The sequence below is a fragment of the Artibeus jamaicensis genome, unplaced genomic scaffold (genome assembly GCF_021234435.1).
Source record: "Artibeus jamaicensis isolate MK-2021 breed Jamaican fruit bat unplaced genomic scaffold, CSHL_Jam_final contig_1016, whole genome shotgun sequence".
NCBI lineage: Eukaryota > Metazoa > Chordata > Mammalia > Chiroptera > Phyllostomidae > Artibeus > Artibeus jamaicensis.
Genome location: NW_026521195.1, coordinates 6821909 through 6838218, shown reverse-complemented (window position 1 = coordinate 6838218; position 16310 = coordinate 6821909). Strand labels below are relative to the sequence as shown.

At 45.0% G+C, this 16310-nt stretch overlaps 1 protein-coding gene across 1 annotated transcript in view; it reads right to left on the bottom strand.

Annotated features, from left to right (window-relative positions):
- DPY19L1 (dpy-19 like C-mannosyltransferase 1) overlaps window positions 1–16310 on the bottom strand; it is a 69075-nt gene that overhangs the window by 28469 nt on the left and 24296 nt on the right. The window contains exons 7-10 of the mRNA XM_053661689.1: window positions 12894–12951; window positions 6650–6741; window positions 2614–2713; window positions 423–500 (exon numbers count right to left, since the gene is read on the bottom strand). Of these exons, the coding sequence (XP_053517664.1) occupies window positions 423–500; window positions 2614–2713; window positions 6650–6741; window positions 12894–12951 (328 nt within the window). The remainder of the gene's footprint in view (window positions 1–422; window positions 501–2613; window positions 2714–6649; window positions 6742–12893; window positions 12952–16310) is intronic.

Genomic DNA, 16310 nt, shown 5'->3' with positions numbered 1-16310 from the left:
CTCCTCCATTCTGCTGGAATGTAATCAATACACGTGCTGGGATCTTTGTAGCTCCATTCACTGGAATATCCCCATGTGGCTGGAGAGTTGGTACTCAGTCAATGAACATTCCACATCCTTCTGATAGAAGGCCCTGGATAATATGGTACTCCATGTTTCTCTTTCATGAATTATCTCTCTTACAGATAACATATTAAGTCAGGCACAAGCACCTCAAATCAGGTAAAATGACCCAAACTAAAACTCCTGGGTAGCCTTGAAAACAAGGTCTGTCAACTGTATCGCAATTTTTGAATGCCACTTGTTTTAGTCATGGAATCATGTTATGACTAGTTTCAACCATAAGCAAACCAAATACTAATCAGGAGTTTATTTTAAGATCAGCTCAAAGGAGAACAAAAGACAAATTTAAAAACCATTACCATATGTATATAAATGATCTTCCGTAATTTGCATATGTCAATGTATCCCACGACATACACTGTGAATAATGATGCAATCTGAAATTGAAACAGAAGTTGTTCAAGATAAAAGTTATATATACAAAAGGTAGCTATCAGAATAAAAAAGATTATTTTTATTGTTGTTTCAAATTGATCTGTATTTATTTTGAAAGTGAGTTCTGTAGTTCCTCTCTTACCCAACAACTGATTATCGAATATAGTCAGCACACTAATATAGCAAATTTCAGTAGATTTCTCTTTTCCATATGCAGCTCTCGTAATGAACCATCCAAGTTACCTACTTTGTGAATTCTCCAAAACGACCCTCACTTTAACGTTGGGGTGACTCTACTGTGAACACGCACAGTCACACGTGGCCTCGCCCAGTGAAACAACAGAATGTAATTGTAACATACGATGATGACTGGTGCATAATTGGAGAAGGTACATTAAACTAAAAAATAATTATGTAATGCATGTGTGTATTAATGTATTTTTATAACTAATACAGGAAGAACTTAAAATAAGTTCTGCTTGTTAGTCACTCTATACAAGTATCTTCATTGGTGTTCTCTCTCATTTATACAAATTTTCGTGTTACCTAATTTATCAAATTTCAAGTGAGCAGGACTTTCACCACAAAGGTAATTTTGAGTTCCTCTGCAGTTCTGAACAACACTGTGTGCGTGTCCACCGGGAATTCTGAGTGCGCCGGGGTCACGTAGATGAGCTGACTGAATGACGGAAGTGTGCCTCTGGGCCAGACACGCGGTATTCCGTCAGGTGACACCTCTCCACCCTTCTCCCTGCAGACAGGAATTCAAACTGAATTCCAAGCTCCTCCTACTTTGCAAACAGCCAAATAGTAAAACACTAGGTAAGTTCCATTCATCAAGTATTTTATCTCCAAGCATGCTACAAACGAAGTGGCTATCAGCAAGAAAGCCAAGGCCGCCCTTCCCCCAAGGGCTGGCCTGTCCCCGGGGTCACCGCACTGCTGGAGTGACTGATAATGGCACCACAGCAGTGGAGGAGTGTGCCCTGTCTCCTCCCCTGCACTGTAGGACCCCCTGGGCACCCCCACTGCCCCTGCCCCCGAAGGCAGGCCATCTCCTCTCCCTGGAAGCTCCCCTTCCACCCAGGGTCTAAGCAACACACAGTGGCCCATAGGGCAGGGTCTTAAGGAGTGACTTTCAGGGACACTTGAAACCAGACACATTTACAATGTCATCACGGGAGAGATGACAAAGGAGCCTAAGAGATGAGATCGAAGAAAGAACTGAGTACAAAGACAGCCTCTTTTTAAACAGTAACAGTACCTTCTGCCAGTACTCACCCTGCCGAGTCTGGCAGAAGCACCAGGTAAGGTGTTAAGAGCCTTATACACTATCTCATCTGACCCTAACCATGACCCTCTAAAGTGGGCCCTTAACATCTTATTTCACAACCAGGAAATGGAAACTAAGGAGCATTAAGCAGTCCGTCCAAGTTAAGAAGCCAATGAATGGAGTCAGGACAAAATCCAGGCCTCATTTCTTTTCTCAAGCTAGGAATTTCAGAGAACGTGAAAAAGTGACTCTTTCACTGCTTTATATGAATATAAACATGGCCAGCACAATACAGAAGGGGTGGGGGCCGGGGTCAGAGAGAGAGATAAACACACAATTTGCCCCTCTCCACAAGCAGCTATCCCTTGTTTTAGAGACCTCCGTTTGGAGAGAAAGGGAGGCAAGATGACATGGGAAGAGGACATGTAAGTCACAGGTCAGCAGAGGAGTTACAGGAAAATGAACTGTTTTGCTGTTTATCCTGTGTTATCCTGGGTGTGCTTATCCAAGGTAAGAATGTACGGCATTATTCATAAAAGAAATACATTTCCCTAAAAGAAACCCATCAAGTGAGAGTACTCGCCCTCTTTCAAGCACACCAACAAATACTGAGCAAGACAGGCAATCTTGCATTCTTACAAATGGGAGTTCAAGAAATGCATTCTTCTAGTTCGTAATTAACACCCACTAATCAGACAATCCTACACACTTCCCTGCCCTGAACTTTGTTCACAAGGATTAACTAAAACAAAAACAAAACCTTTTAGGAGTCAGTCATACATTTTCGGTTCTATAATTTCATACGAATGAGCTCAAGCCGGTGAGACACAGAAGCCCCTTACCTGGGTGAGAAGCGCGAACTGAGCGAACTGCCACGGGAGCATGAAGAACACGTTGGAAACACACAGGGCGGCCAAGCTGCCTCTGTAAAGTTTCGTGGCCCTTGAGAAGACAAAGACAAATCACTCGGTTTAACCACAAAATATTCCAGCGCGGCCCCAACCTGCTGCAAATCAGAATCTCTGGACATGATCTGGTTACACCATAAACTGGACAATGAAACCAAAGGGTTAGAAATCATACTGCGTGACACTCACTTCAGCAACTTTCTAGGCAAAGTAATTACCCATTATTACTGTAAAAACAAACAAAGTCAAAGTGCGGGGCAGGGAGGCCTGGGTTGGCATATCTGCTGAAGTTTTTCTAACTCTATTCTGGCAGATTCCTGTGGAAAAACAGCAACGCCTGGCAAAACCACAGAAAGCAGCATCTGCTGCTCCGCAGGATTCTGCACCCAAGTCCGGCACGGATTCTGCACCCAAGTCCGGCACGGATTCTGCACCCAAGTCTGGCACGGATTCTGCACCCAAGTCTGGCACGGATTCATGCCGAGCAGCTGAGGAGACCCTGGGATGTGGGATGAAAGTGGGCCCTGCCCAGGCAGGACATAGACAAGACAAGAGGACCCAAAGGCGGGGGTCGCTCTGAGCCACCTACGGATGCCTCACTTCGGTCCAACTTGTAATTTAGGGGATTTTGAGGTGGGTGTGGTGCTTTTGTTTCATGTTATTTTTAAGAACTACTTTTGTCCTAAATCAGTGAGCCAGTGCAAAGCCTCCAACACACCTAATATCTTCACAATGGGAAGTGTGTGCATGTGAACATCTTAAAGCTACCAGGTGTGCCCCTTAGACCGTGTGACAAACCGTGGGATGCACGTGCACTGAAGTGTCCCTTCTCCCAAGGACATGCCTGTGCTGCTCTAGTCCACCTCTATCATGCCCCTAAATCGAGCAATTTTCAATTCCAATTACAAAATTAATTTATTAGATAAGAACCAGCAACGTTTAATGGAGTGCAATGAAAAAAATATGCTTGCACCCTACATAATAAGGTTGTCCGCCATGAAACTCTTCGGGCTGTGTGTGGATACGCACGTATGGTGTATGAGGTCACAATGAATAATGTACTTTGTCTTTCTCGGAGATCAGGGGTGTCCAATGCATTTTCACCAGGGGCCATATCAGCCTCGCAGTTGCCTTCGAAGGGCCAAATGTAATTTCCGCTCCTTAACTGTTAAGGAGTAGTTACATTTGTATGGTTCTAAAATTATTCCAGCCCTTTGAAGACAACCGCAAGGCTGATGTGGCCCCTGGTGAAAATGAGTGTGACACCCCTGTTGTAGGTCATAGGCAAAAAGGTGAAAGCCACTGTCTAAAATAAAGCATTTTCCCACTGCTTTCGAATACTGAACGAGATTTTCACTGCATGGTTAATGAGAGGCAATGGTTTCTGAGCGTAATTCAGCACTAACCTGGCAGCCGGGCACCGGGTACAGCGGGGGCAGGGGACAAATAAAAAACCAAGAACTCCAGCGGGCGGCGATGCTGGTACAGTGCCAAGCCAGGGCAGCAGAAGCGGGGACGGAGGTGTGGCCATGGACGACCAAGTGCGAGCTAAGACTGGCTGGTATGAGGTGACTTACACAAAACCGAACTTCTAAAAATATTTGAAGTTCAAAGCTGGACAAAACCAGTATGCTAGGGTAAAACATCTTCCTAACCTTACTTATAAACGACTCCCCGTACTAGAGACAGGCTGTCCCCGCCATACAGTGGCCCCAGGAGCTGCAGCCACACCAGCTGTCCCTCTTCTTCCAGGCTCGCCCACGCCATCCACTCCCCACCCCCAGGAGACGTCGCTGCAGGGGGGCCCAGACCTAAAGAATGTGACTGGGCCACCAAAGCAGGCAGCGTTCGGTGAGAAGGATGACGTGCCAGAAGACACAGCTGACCAACAGGGCCGAGGCTGCCACCCAGGCGGGAAGGAGGGGCTGCACCTCCAGGAGAGGGCGGTGGGATCTGCCCGGAATGCGGCTGTTGCCACAGGGAAAGGCAAGCGTCCACCAGACTCCACACCAATAGGAAAGCCTAAAACTGTTCTGTAAAAACCAACAGGAAAGACAGGAAGGTGCAGGTGACAAGGCGGACGTGACAACGACCAGGCAGCTGGAGAAAATGGAGAGAGAGAGAGCTTGCCACAGAAGCACCCGGAGAACTAGACAGAAGAACCTACCAGAAGGCAGCCCCTGAAGCAGGGAAGAGTGAAAGGGGCAGTCCTATGGTGCTCGGGGAAAAATGGCCTCCAAACAGGCCTGTGTTCTAGTCCCTGGAAACATGCATAGGTCACCTTACCCAGCACAGGGGAGTGCAGGTGACCCATCAGATGACCTCCAGCATAGGGAGATTAGCCCAGATTACCCAGGTGGATCATCCAGATTATCTAGGATTATCCCCGATGACCACAGGGGTCCTTAGAAGGCACAGAGGGCGGCTGGAGGGAACTGAGGACAGGAGGACTCAACCTGCAGTGGCCGGTTCTGAAGACAGAAGGGGCCACAGGCTGGGCCACAGCCTCCCAAAGTCAGAAAGGTCAAGGGCACTGGTCTGCCCCTTGAACCCTGGGAAGAAGTACATCCCTGCTGGCACCTTGAGTTCAGGCTCCCCGACCTCCAGGACTGAGAAGTAAGGCGGTAAATCTAAGGTTGTGGTGGCTTGTTAGGGCGGCCCTGGGGAGCTGGCAGGGCCTCCTGCAGCACGTCCCCCAGGGTGGGTGAAAGGGAGCAGGGCTGGCGGGCGAGCAGCGCCATCCATGGCTGCCGGATCAGCGCAGTGAGGGAGAGAGAGAGGAAGCAAAGGTTTGTCATCACTGGATTTAAGAGAGGAGCAGAGGTCGAAGAAAAATCAGGAATTAGAGACTTCTGGGCAGGCAGTTACACATTGCACCACACAGGAGAAACAAAACAAGGTCAGGGTGTGGCTGCCTCCCAGGTGCCTCGGGGCCAAAGGTAAGGAATTCACAGGTTTCCTCATCTGAAGATGCTAAACTAAAGAAGCTCTAAATCCCATAATAAAAGGCATCCAAGAGAAAGCCTGTAGGCTGGAATTGCAGGGACTTGAAGAGCTGAAATAAAAGTGGCCAAAGGCCCATATAAAAACATCACAAAAGAGAAAAAGCCACCTCCCAGCTCTACTGCTGACCTTTCCACTGATGAATCAGAGCGTCCAAAGCAACAGACCTCAACCAGGTCCACTATATTCTTCAGATCACAGAAAGGACCCTCTTAGTCCCAGTCATCTTCAGATTTTCACCACACTCTGCTCTATTTTCCCATAGGCCCCTCTTGGTGTACTTTCACCCTTGAACTGAGGCAGCGCCCTCCAAACTCCGTATTTGTTAGCAGAAGGTGGGAAACTGTTCTCAGTCCTTTTCCCCACTTGAGTGGGTCTGGAATCCTGTGTCTCTAGCTGAAGGCCAGAGGACTGGGCCGCCCAACCCCATCCTGCATTTTTAGCAGGAATTCTCCTAGCAGATCTCTGGCCTGTGAGTGGTGCCTCCTGCCTCTGACTTGCTGGGATGCTAACCACATGGAGAGTGGAGAGGTACACGTGTTCCTATATGTGGCCACAGCAATTCTGCGACCTGTTCTTTGCCCCGAAGGACCCTCTGCTGTCCCCAGCTCTCCCCCTTCTTTCTGCCTGTTTTTGGGAGGCTGTGGTGGTGATAGAAATGACTTGGGAAAGTGGAGACAGTGGAACAAGCGACACGGGTTTGCTGCTCCACAGGGCCGGCGGGAGGAGGGCCTGTGGACCACGGAGAAAGAGGAAGGGCACTGACTGGAAGGCAGGTTAAGGAAATGTTTTTGATAGTAAATATTCTGACATTATATTCTTAAAATAACTTTATGAATTCAACCTAGCATCAGCATGATCTTAGTTATGTTATTATATTGTTCTTATTATGGAAGCTTATAATCCTACCTCAAGTTATTCAAGGCAACACAAACCACGAACCGACGCCGAGGGAAGTGGGAGTTACCTGAGAATGTGAGTGACGAGCAACATCTGCAGCACGAGGAACGGGTAGGAGAAGCTTTCTCGGAGAGGCGGCGTCCACATCACGCGGGTGCACTGGGGAAGAACCACAGCGGACAGTACAGTCGCCAGTTTTGTTAAGTAAGGCGTACCAAGTGAGAGCTGCTATTTACGTGGACGGAGAAAAATCTCTCGCACATAATTTAAATGGTGTGTTGTCAAGCAAGCCACAAATTCCCACCAACAGCAAAACCGGGGAGTGAGGGCCCTGCTGAGAGGGGGCACTCAGAACCCAGATCCCGTGAAATGCGGATGGTGTGCACTGCTCGCAGCCCCGCACCCCAAACTCCAGCCCCAGCCTCACGGGACGGGGGGGGGGGGGGACGAGCCAGAAGATGCTCTGCCAAAGTTAAAATCGTCTCGTTTGAACTGGTTGTGTAAATCGACACTGTCTTCTTTGACATGAATTTCTGAAAAACTATAACTGAGACTTCAGAACTCTTTGCGGTCATCAATGTGAGTATTTTCATCCACAACGCTGCTAAGAAGGAGCATTCCAATACTGTTCTTATTCTCCTTTGCCTGAGAGACCCTGGGCCGCAAAGTATTTAAAAGTGGCAGAGAGGATCTAAATTTCAATTAATGCTCCCAATTTTAATATGTCATGACCCCAAATGGCCATTTTTCTGGCCCAAACTATTTTATTTCAAATAAAATAACAGAAGTCCTAAAACAGTCAAGTATCAATCTTTCTGAAGAGTTTACTTTACACTTAATTACATAATATCCTGCCCCAGCTGTCAAACTCAAGCATTTCTCTGCATGCAAACTAAATATATCAACAAGACCATCTTTCCGTTTTAAAACCCTGTACTGGAGTAAATACAAAAATGAGACACTATTACTACTAAGTTAGTCACTCTAGAAGAAATCATTACGTCTTTCAAGTCATGCAGGGTTTCTTTAAAGACGACACAGCCTCATAGTCAAGAGGTACATTCTAGTCAATAGAATTCGTTCCCCGACCTGAGAGCACCCCTACCTAAGCACTGCATGTGCTCAGAGAAGTTTGGGGAGATTGCTGGTTAGTCAGAAAACTCAAAATTCGCTCCCTGCTTAATGAACCCAGCCCAACACTTAACCATTCAGTGCTTCCATTTTAATGCACATCAGAATAATATTATTTACTGCTTATTTACCATACAAGAATATTATAAGGACTAATGAGACTGTTTCAAAGTGTTCTGAGAATTTCTTTCCAAATCTTATATAAATTACATAACTAGGTCAATAAGTAACTAGAAATGAGTACATTTATTTTTATATTTTTATCTCATTTCAGTTCAAAAATATTAAAGAAACTAACACAGGTCAGAAAAATATGTTACATGTAATAAAAAAGGGTAACTAGCTATGCCTCTAAAGCCATCCTTGTACATACTGAGTCCAGCAGAAGTAATACCTGCTTGGGTGTGGTTGGTAGGGTAATAATATGGGTGTGATAATTTATAGGATTTTAAAAAAATTTTTATTTTATTGATTATGCCATTACAGTTGTTCTATTCCCCCCTTCATTCCCCTCCACCCCTGCATTCCCCTACCCCTGCCATTCCCCCCTTTAGTTTATGTCCATGTGTCTCAAATTCTTTGGATTCTATATTTCCCAAACTATTCTTGCCCTCCCCCCTACCTATTTTCTACCTACCATCTATGCTACTTATTTTCTGTACCTTCTCCTCCTCCCTGTTGCTAACCCTCCATGTGATCTTCATTTCTATGGTTCTGCTCCTGATCTAGCTGTCCTGTTAGTTTGCTTTTGTTTTAGATGTGGTTGTTAATAACTGTGCGTTTGCTGTCCTTTCACTGTTCATCTTTTTTATCTTCTTTTTCTTAGATAAGTCCCTTTAACATTTCATATAATAAGGGCTTGGTGATGATGAACTCCTTGAATTTGATCTTATCTGAGAAGCACTTTATCTGTCCTTCCACTCTAAATGAAAGTTTTGCTGGATAGAGTAATCTTGGTTGTAGGTCTTTGGATTTCATGACTTGGAATACCTCTTTCCAGCCCCTTCCTGCCTGTAAGGTTTCTTTTGAGAAATCAGCTGACAGTCTGATGGGAATTCCTTTGTAGGTGACTGTCCCCTTGTCTCTCGCTGCTTCTAGGATTCTCTCCTTCATTTTAATCTTGGCTAATGTAATGATGATGTGCCTTGGTGTGTTTCTTCTTGGGTCCAAGTTCTTTGGGACTCTTTGAGCTTCCTGGATTTCCTGGAAGTCTATTGCCTTTGCCAGATTGGGGGAAGTTCTCCTTTTTTATTTGTTCAAATAAGTTTTCCACTGGTGGCTGTTCCTTTTCCCCTTCTGGTACCCCTATAATTCGGATGTTGGAGCGTTTAAAGATGTCCTGGAGGTTCCTAAGCCTCTCTTTTTTTTTTGAATTCTTGTTTCTTCATTCTTTTCTGTTTGGTTGTTTCTTCCTTCCTTCTGGTCCACTCCATTGATTTGAGTCCCAGTTTCCTTTCCATTACTATTGGTTTCCTGTACATTGCCATTCATTTCAATTAGTTTAGCCTTCATATGTTCCTGTAATTTGTGACTAAAATCAACCAGTTCTGTGAGCATCCTGATCACCAGTGTTTTGAACTGTGTATCTGAAAGTTTGGCTATTTCTTGGTCACCTAGATTTATGGGCTCTGGGGCTCTGAGATCTTCTTGAGCCATTTTTGGTCTGTTCTCGCCAATTAAGTATGAGGAGCGGAGCCTTAGGGGCAGGGCGGGGCCTCCAGGGCGGGTTGCTGGGTTGTGATGCTGTATGTGGTGGCGGGGTCAGAGTGGGGAAATGGTGTCCCCCTGTCCTGCTTCCCACTGCTGGGTGAGGAGCGAAGCCTTAGGTGTTCACCAGGGTAGAGTCGCTGGTTTGTGACGCTGTATGTGAAGGCGGGGTCAGAGCTGGGAAATAGCGGCTGTCTCTGCTGCCTCCAGTCGATGGGATCCACTCAGTCCCGTCTCACTGCCCGCTCCCTCCCCAGTCTATCTGTGCAGGAATGCGCCAGTACAGTCAACCCGCCGCCCCTCACCCTTGCCAGATCCCCCGGTCGCTCACTGGGTCACTCACTGGGTCCACCCGTTGCAACCCCACACCTGCGATCCGTGCGCCTGAGTCTGTCTGACCGAGTTTTCCTGTGCAACCCCGCTCCGCCAGCTGCTGGTTTCACCCCTCTTACTGGTCAGGCTGAAGAATTCGTTGTTATCAGACTTCCGAAAAGTTCAATTTTCTGTGTTCTGGCTGTGTTTTCTGTTGCTAATATTTTGTTGTCTCTAAACTTGGTTGTGTGAGAAAGCACGGCATTTCCACCTATGCCTCCATCTTGGCGGAAGTCCGATAATTTATAGTTTTAATTTGAACATTTCACCTAAAATGTCATATAATGTGCTTGGGTGTGATATTGTTATATTACAGAATTATATGCTTATGATTTTGTAATAAAAAATTTTGTAATTAAAAAAAGGGGTGTTATTTGTGCCAGACCCTGTACTTTGAATTATTTAGTTTAAAAAACATAGGGATTTTCTTCTTCATATGTATAAACCTTTTTATCTGTGAACATGGATTATAGAAAACATTGTTAGCCAGGACTGATAACAATTTTTAAAATCTCGTTGTGAAAAAGCAAAACAAACCTATTTTACCTATAATAAATTTCTAACATTCAAAATTGGGAAAAATATTTAGTTCTTTTTTAATGCAATGATCTGGATGCTTTTCAATCAGCACCATGCATGCTACATACATCTGACTTATCACAAGGAAACATTCTGAAGACAGAACAAAACCACGAGCTTACACCTGAGCAATAATCTTCAATAGGAACAGAATCACCATTTTTTAAAAACCTAGATAAATGAAAACATCAGCATAATTTTATTATGAAATGTATAACCTCTAAGCAATGAACAGGTCTTTTATTGCATTTTCACATGTTTTACATTTAAACTTCTGTTTTAAATAATCGAGTTAATCCTTTTATATTATGTATTTTGTAGTTCTTTGGTTTGGGCAAAATTTTTCCATTGTAAAATCACCTTAGAGAAAGATTACTTTTAAAAGTATGTCACGTATTCTCTTAGACTCAAGTACAGAGCAAGCCAAATAATGGAAATAGAACTTAAAAGCAAGTAACAATTCACGACTATTTTCTGGCACGTAAAGCACTCGCTCCCATGATTAAGTTAAAATAGCTCTTCCAAAAAGAAGGCACCAATTAGTAAGCGCCCAGCAATCCCAAGGAGCAGAACCCTGATGCTGTAGCAAAGCTCACTGACTGCACGAAGAGGTGCTACAAGGGTAGGTGCTTCTCCCCAGGTGAAAAGGAGATGCTTATCATATGCTTTAGGCAACAGTTTTAAAAGTCTGAAAAATACAGGGTCTGAAAATCTCACAATCTGAAAAACAAAATGAATACAAAATTACAATAAAATAGTTTTCAGTTACTTGAATTCCCACCATTATTTTACACTAAATTTAAAATAATGCTCCCAATTTTAATATATGTCATGACCCAAAATGGTCATTTGTCTGCCCAAAACTAGTTACTGATACAAGTATCCACCTATTTCAGTAAAACCAAAATTCAAATCACACCAAGTTTACCTTTTCCTAAGTAGAAGATGATGTAACTAAGCATGTTTAAATATGCCAAGTAGATGGAAACTATTTTTAAAATCTATCACCTGAGAAATCTATCACAGCCGGACAGTCTGAGCCCCACTGCTAAAAACCGAAGACTTTGCGCCGAGCGCTGCCCGTGCTCTGCGCGCACCGCCACCATGAGAAAAGCAAGGTCGGGAACGGGCAGCCTCCACCTCTAAGGGCAACACGGTAGGCCCTGCAGTTTCGAGCCTTTGAATTTGTATTCGGGTTGTCGGGGAGGTACCGGTAAGTAAACCACACAGGTGTGCAGCGGCCCTTTCTGCCACTGCCGCACGTGCACACTCGTGGCCGCTGCTTCCAGTGCCAGGCGGGCACCTCCTGTTCCTCAGACCGCCCTCGCAGAACCTGTGCTCTTCGCTTCGGGGTCCGCACTGCGACACTGAGCAGCACCCACAGTCAAAAAGAGCCAAATAATCCCTTTTTAAAAATGTTCCCACTCAAAACTCACACCAAACCAATTAATCAATGTTATACTGCAATCATTTGTCAAGTGCTCTAATATAGAAAATCACTCTACTTTTACATTTCTGTGACCCTACATATTCTGCACATGTTAGTTCAATACCCATTAGTAACCCACTGAATATTTAAAAAGTTCAATCTTGACCCCACTGCTCTTTGAGCTTCGGAACGCACGCACATTCACAGACCACAGACACTGAGTGTGTAAACGCACAAAGCAGCTGACCTTCACCTCTCCTTAACAGAAACTTATTTAACCGGGAAGGATACCAGGCAGATCTATTCCTAGAAATTCAGCTGCATCTCTAATTTAGTGAAAGGTTTTCATGGGCACCTTGAACGTACAGTAGACTCTAGTCTGCACTGAGTTACTCACAGCAACAGCACACACTGACCACTGCATGGCAGTTACTGTGCGTCAAACACGGCTCTAGGTCCTCTGCCCATATGAGTCCATCCACTTCCCCAACAACCCCATGAGTGGGTGACATCATATGCCCACTTACAAAGAGAAAATCAAGGCAAGAAAATTAAAGGACTTGTCCAGGTCACAAGGCCAATAAATGACAGAGGCCGCACGTGAACACAGGTAGACTGGACCCGGAGTCTGCTTTCTCCAGTGCCATCTCCTTAGAAAGCCCTTCAGTGTGCGCAAATGTACAACTATAATAAAACAGTCTGCAAAGGACACTTAAAAATATGTCAAGTATAATAATATAAAATATAGTTCTTACTGTGAAAAGTTATCTCCACACGGGTAAACAAACTATAGCCATGAGCTTTAAATTGCACAGAGCACTGAACAGACCCGCTACTTCTTCAAGTCACTAGGAGACGTATCACAGAAGATATGCTCATGAGAAGTTAACTAAAATAAATGCTAGTGTTTAAAATCTGCATCAAAATAAGATCAAACATTTCAAGAATGCTACTAGAGTTTAAGAAGTTAAATTAGAAAAAGAAACCTATACTTCCATTAGAAAAATCTAAAATTTTTAAAAATACTGGACTATGACAGAATAAGCTCGTATTTCCAGAAGGTTTGGCAGACAAGCCCTGGGTGACCACCTACCTCCCCATGGTTGAAGAAGAAGCACAGCACGGTGACCAGGCCTCCCAAGCGGCTGCCGCTGGAAAAGAAGGGGAGACGTGACTCAGAGCGGAAGAGCAGACCTGGCCCGATCGGCCTCGAAACAGCCCATCGGGGGCCAGCATGACAAAACTGCAGCCACACCAGAACGCCCCCTGGCTTATTTACAAAATAGCTTCTCTCCTCTGAAGTAGTTAGTCAAAAAAAAGTTCCATTTTTAAAAAGTCATTCCCATCTTCAAAGTGTTCAGAAAAACAGTCCAACTGCCAAGGAGTAAGAAATTCTTAATAGTCACGTTACAGTGCATCATGCCACCTGATCTTTCTTCCTTTTTTTAATCTTTGTTAGCACACCGATCTGTGTCCTTTTGCCTTTCTGACACTGCTTTTTCAAACACATGATGTAGAGTCGGGAAAGTGGGGGGAAGGACAGGAGAGGGCTTTACAGTCATTAAGTTGGAAAATACCTCACCTCATCCCCAAGCCACTGTTCATGCTTGGGGAACAGTAGTTTACAGAAGTTTTATCTTTCAATTGTTTTCAAAATGCAACACAAATGTCAGCACAGCTGAAATGCTATTTTCCCTTCAATTCTGCATCTCCAGTCTTGTCTGTGAAGGGCTTCCCACCTCAAAATTACAGGTTCTACCATCACACAGGTGATGGCGGAGCATCTCCCATGACTGTGGACAGCTTGGCGTACTAACCGGGGAGGCAGGTATCCCGGGACACTCGAATGCTTTGCTTAAACCCACAGGGGGCGCACTGAGGCACAGCCAGTGTGGGGGGACGTGACTCCCAGTGATTCCACAGCAGCGGACCCAGCACTCCCTTCCCTCCCTTCCACCATTAGACAACTGCAGAGGTCATTTTAGTTCGCTAAACAGAAAAGATGTACTAACCAGAATACTTAAAACTGATTCTCCCCCCATTACAGTTGATCAGGTAACACTGCAGCAGTCCCTAGCCGTTTTTAAAAAAAGTTTCTTCTGCAATCTTATCAACAAGTGTCAGAAAATGAGAAAGGCTTGACTAGGCAAATGTTAGATACTCCACACTTGCTAAACATCTACCACATCTGCTCGTACATCTCATTTACCTCGAGCCTCGATTTTGTTAGAAATAAAATAAGGGGATAATAATGTAAAAGAACTTCAAAATACTTTTAACTTCTGACACTTAATAACTTTATAATTTTCTTTTTTCCTATATCTTTCAGTGACATGGATTCAAAGCAATCATTAGGGTTTTCTCTCTATTTACCAAGGAATGATGAGACATGCAAAGTTCAACATTCAAAGAGAAAAAAAGTCATCGTAGTTAATTCTAAATAAATTTTTGAAGATTTTATTTATTTATTTTTAGAGAGAGGAAGGGAGAAAGAGGGAGAGAAACACCAATGTGTGAGAGATACATTGATCGGTTGCTTCGTACTTGCCCCCGACCAGGGGCCTGCAACCCACGCATGTGCCCTGACTGGAAATCGAACCGGAGACCCTCTGGTTCACAGGCCAGTGCTCAGTCCACTGACCCACACCAGCCAGAGCTAAATAGTTTTTAAAATAACCCTGGGGGCTCGTTTTCTCACTGAATAAATGCTTTCAAAAGAGAGCGCAGAGAACAACCTGGGGATCGCTGGGTGAGAAGCCCAGTCTCCAGTCCCAGACGCACCTGCCAGCCGGGGAGTGGTGCCCAGCAGGCTGGCTGAGAGCACAGCGCCTGCCCCTCACCTTGCGGGCAGGGACACTCTGGGGCACTAAGGAAAGAGACAGACAGTAAAGTCGAAGAAGAGGATAGCAATGAGGAAGGGCGAAAAAAGTTTTCAGCTTTGACCTTCCAGTCTGGTACAAGCAGCTAATCACTAATCAATGCTTTAATTTAATCTTTGTCTGCCAGGGCCAAGAACCAGAGTGTTTTATTTACTGGACTGTGAACATCCCAATTCTTCACTGTAGCTGCCTCAGTGTCTAGGCCTGGGCTCTGCTTGTGGCAGAGAGTCAATGAAAACATGAAAGGAAACACAAAAAGTGATTCGATCCAGAGACTGCGGGCATCCCTCTCTCCGAGACGTGCAGGCAGGCACAGCTCATCTGCACATCATCGTTGCCCCTGACCCTTGGCCCCGGCCCAGACAGGGGCTCCAGCTCATCATCAGCACCCTGTTTTCAGTGGAGTCTCTGCTGTGAGCTCTGCAGACCCCTCCTGTGCCCTCAGAACCTTCCATCCATGGGGACCCGCTTCTGGCCCTCATGATCCACCCAGATGCTGCCTTCTCCCCTGGCCTGGAAAGCTTGCTCTCCTCTAAGAAAATGCTTCTGACCAGCTCAGCCCAAGGGGTGGCCACGCCTTGACCGCCCCCCAAAGACCCTGCTCCGGGGCTTGTGACCGAGCCCTGCTATCTGTGTGGGTGGGCAGGGGGCCCAGAGCTGCTCTTAGGAAAGAAACCAGTAGGTTTCATGACTAGTTGGATTGAGGATGTAACAAAAGGGCAAAGTTGTGGGTATATTACAGGGTTCAGACTTGGGCAGCAAACAGGGTAGTTCAGTGTCATTTGCTGACACAGTGACATAAAAAGGGGCTGGCTTTAGAGAAAAGCTGACAATATTTTCAACCAATAACTTTTGTCAGCTTATGTGTGCTAAAGAGAGATACTTGGCTTTTACATATTCATATACAACTGTTAGATCTAACGATTAGATGTGCCAGTAGGCCGGCTAATGGAACATTCTGAAAGCCACAGGGATGGAAACGTCTGAGCTGGCGCAACCCGCCGCTGCTTCAGACGCGTCTGCAGCCCAGATGCAGCCTGTGCAAACAGCGAAGGCTTGACTTTTTAAAATGGAGAACAAAAAAATGTCAACGAAAACAATGGAGGCAAAATTGGCATAAAGAATGTAAAATTCAGCTTTTCCTTAAAACAGGTGGGGTATGGGAGAAGAGTAAAAAATTGATATAAAACGCTACTATATTCTGCCAAAGAGCCTAAAAAGAATACTGAGTCCCTTCATAGGTAAACTTGGGTTGGACCAGGAAAACTGGTTTATATTCACTATGACCCTTCGCTTCAAAATAGAAAGGGGGACATTGAGCAAAATTTAAAGGGGGATTTGACATACAGACTAATCCTCTAGGCCCTCACAGCTTCTGGAACATATCTAGAAAGAAAGTAGTTTTAAAAATCCTTTCTGGTATCAAAGAAGTGACTATGAACCTCCAATGACCAGAGAAGATAACAGAAAAACAATCAGAAGATGAATGCACTCTGCTCTCTGACCAGCTGGTTCCCGTGCAGAAGAAGAAAAGGCGTTTTCTGATGACTTGTTCCATCTACACGAGAATGGCCACAAGAGCTGGGAAGCGATGGGGGACTGAGTGAAGAACCACAGAGAAAGGTAAAAAC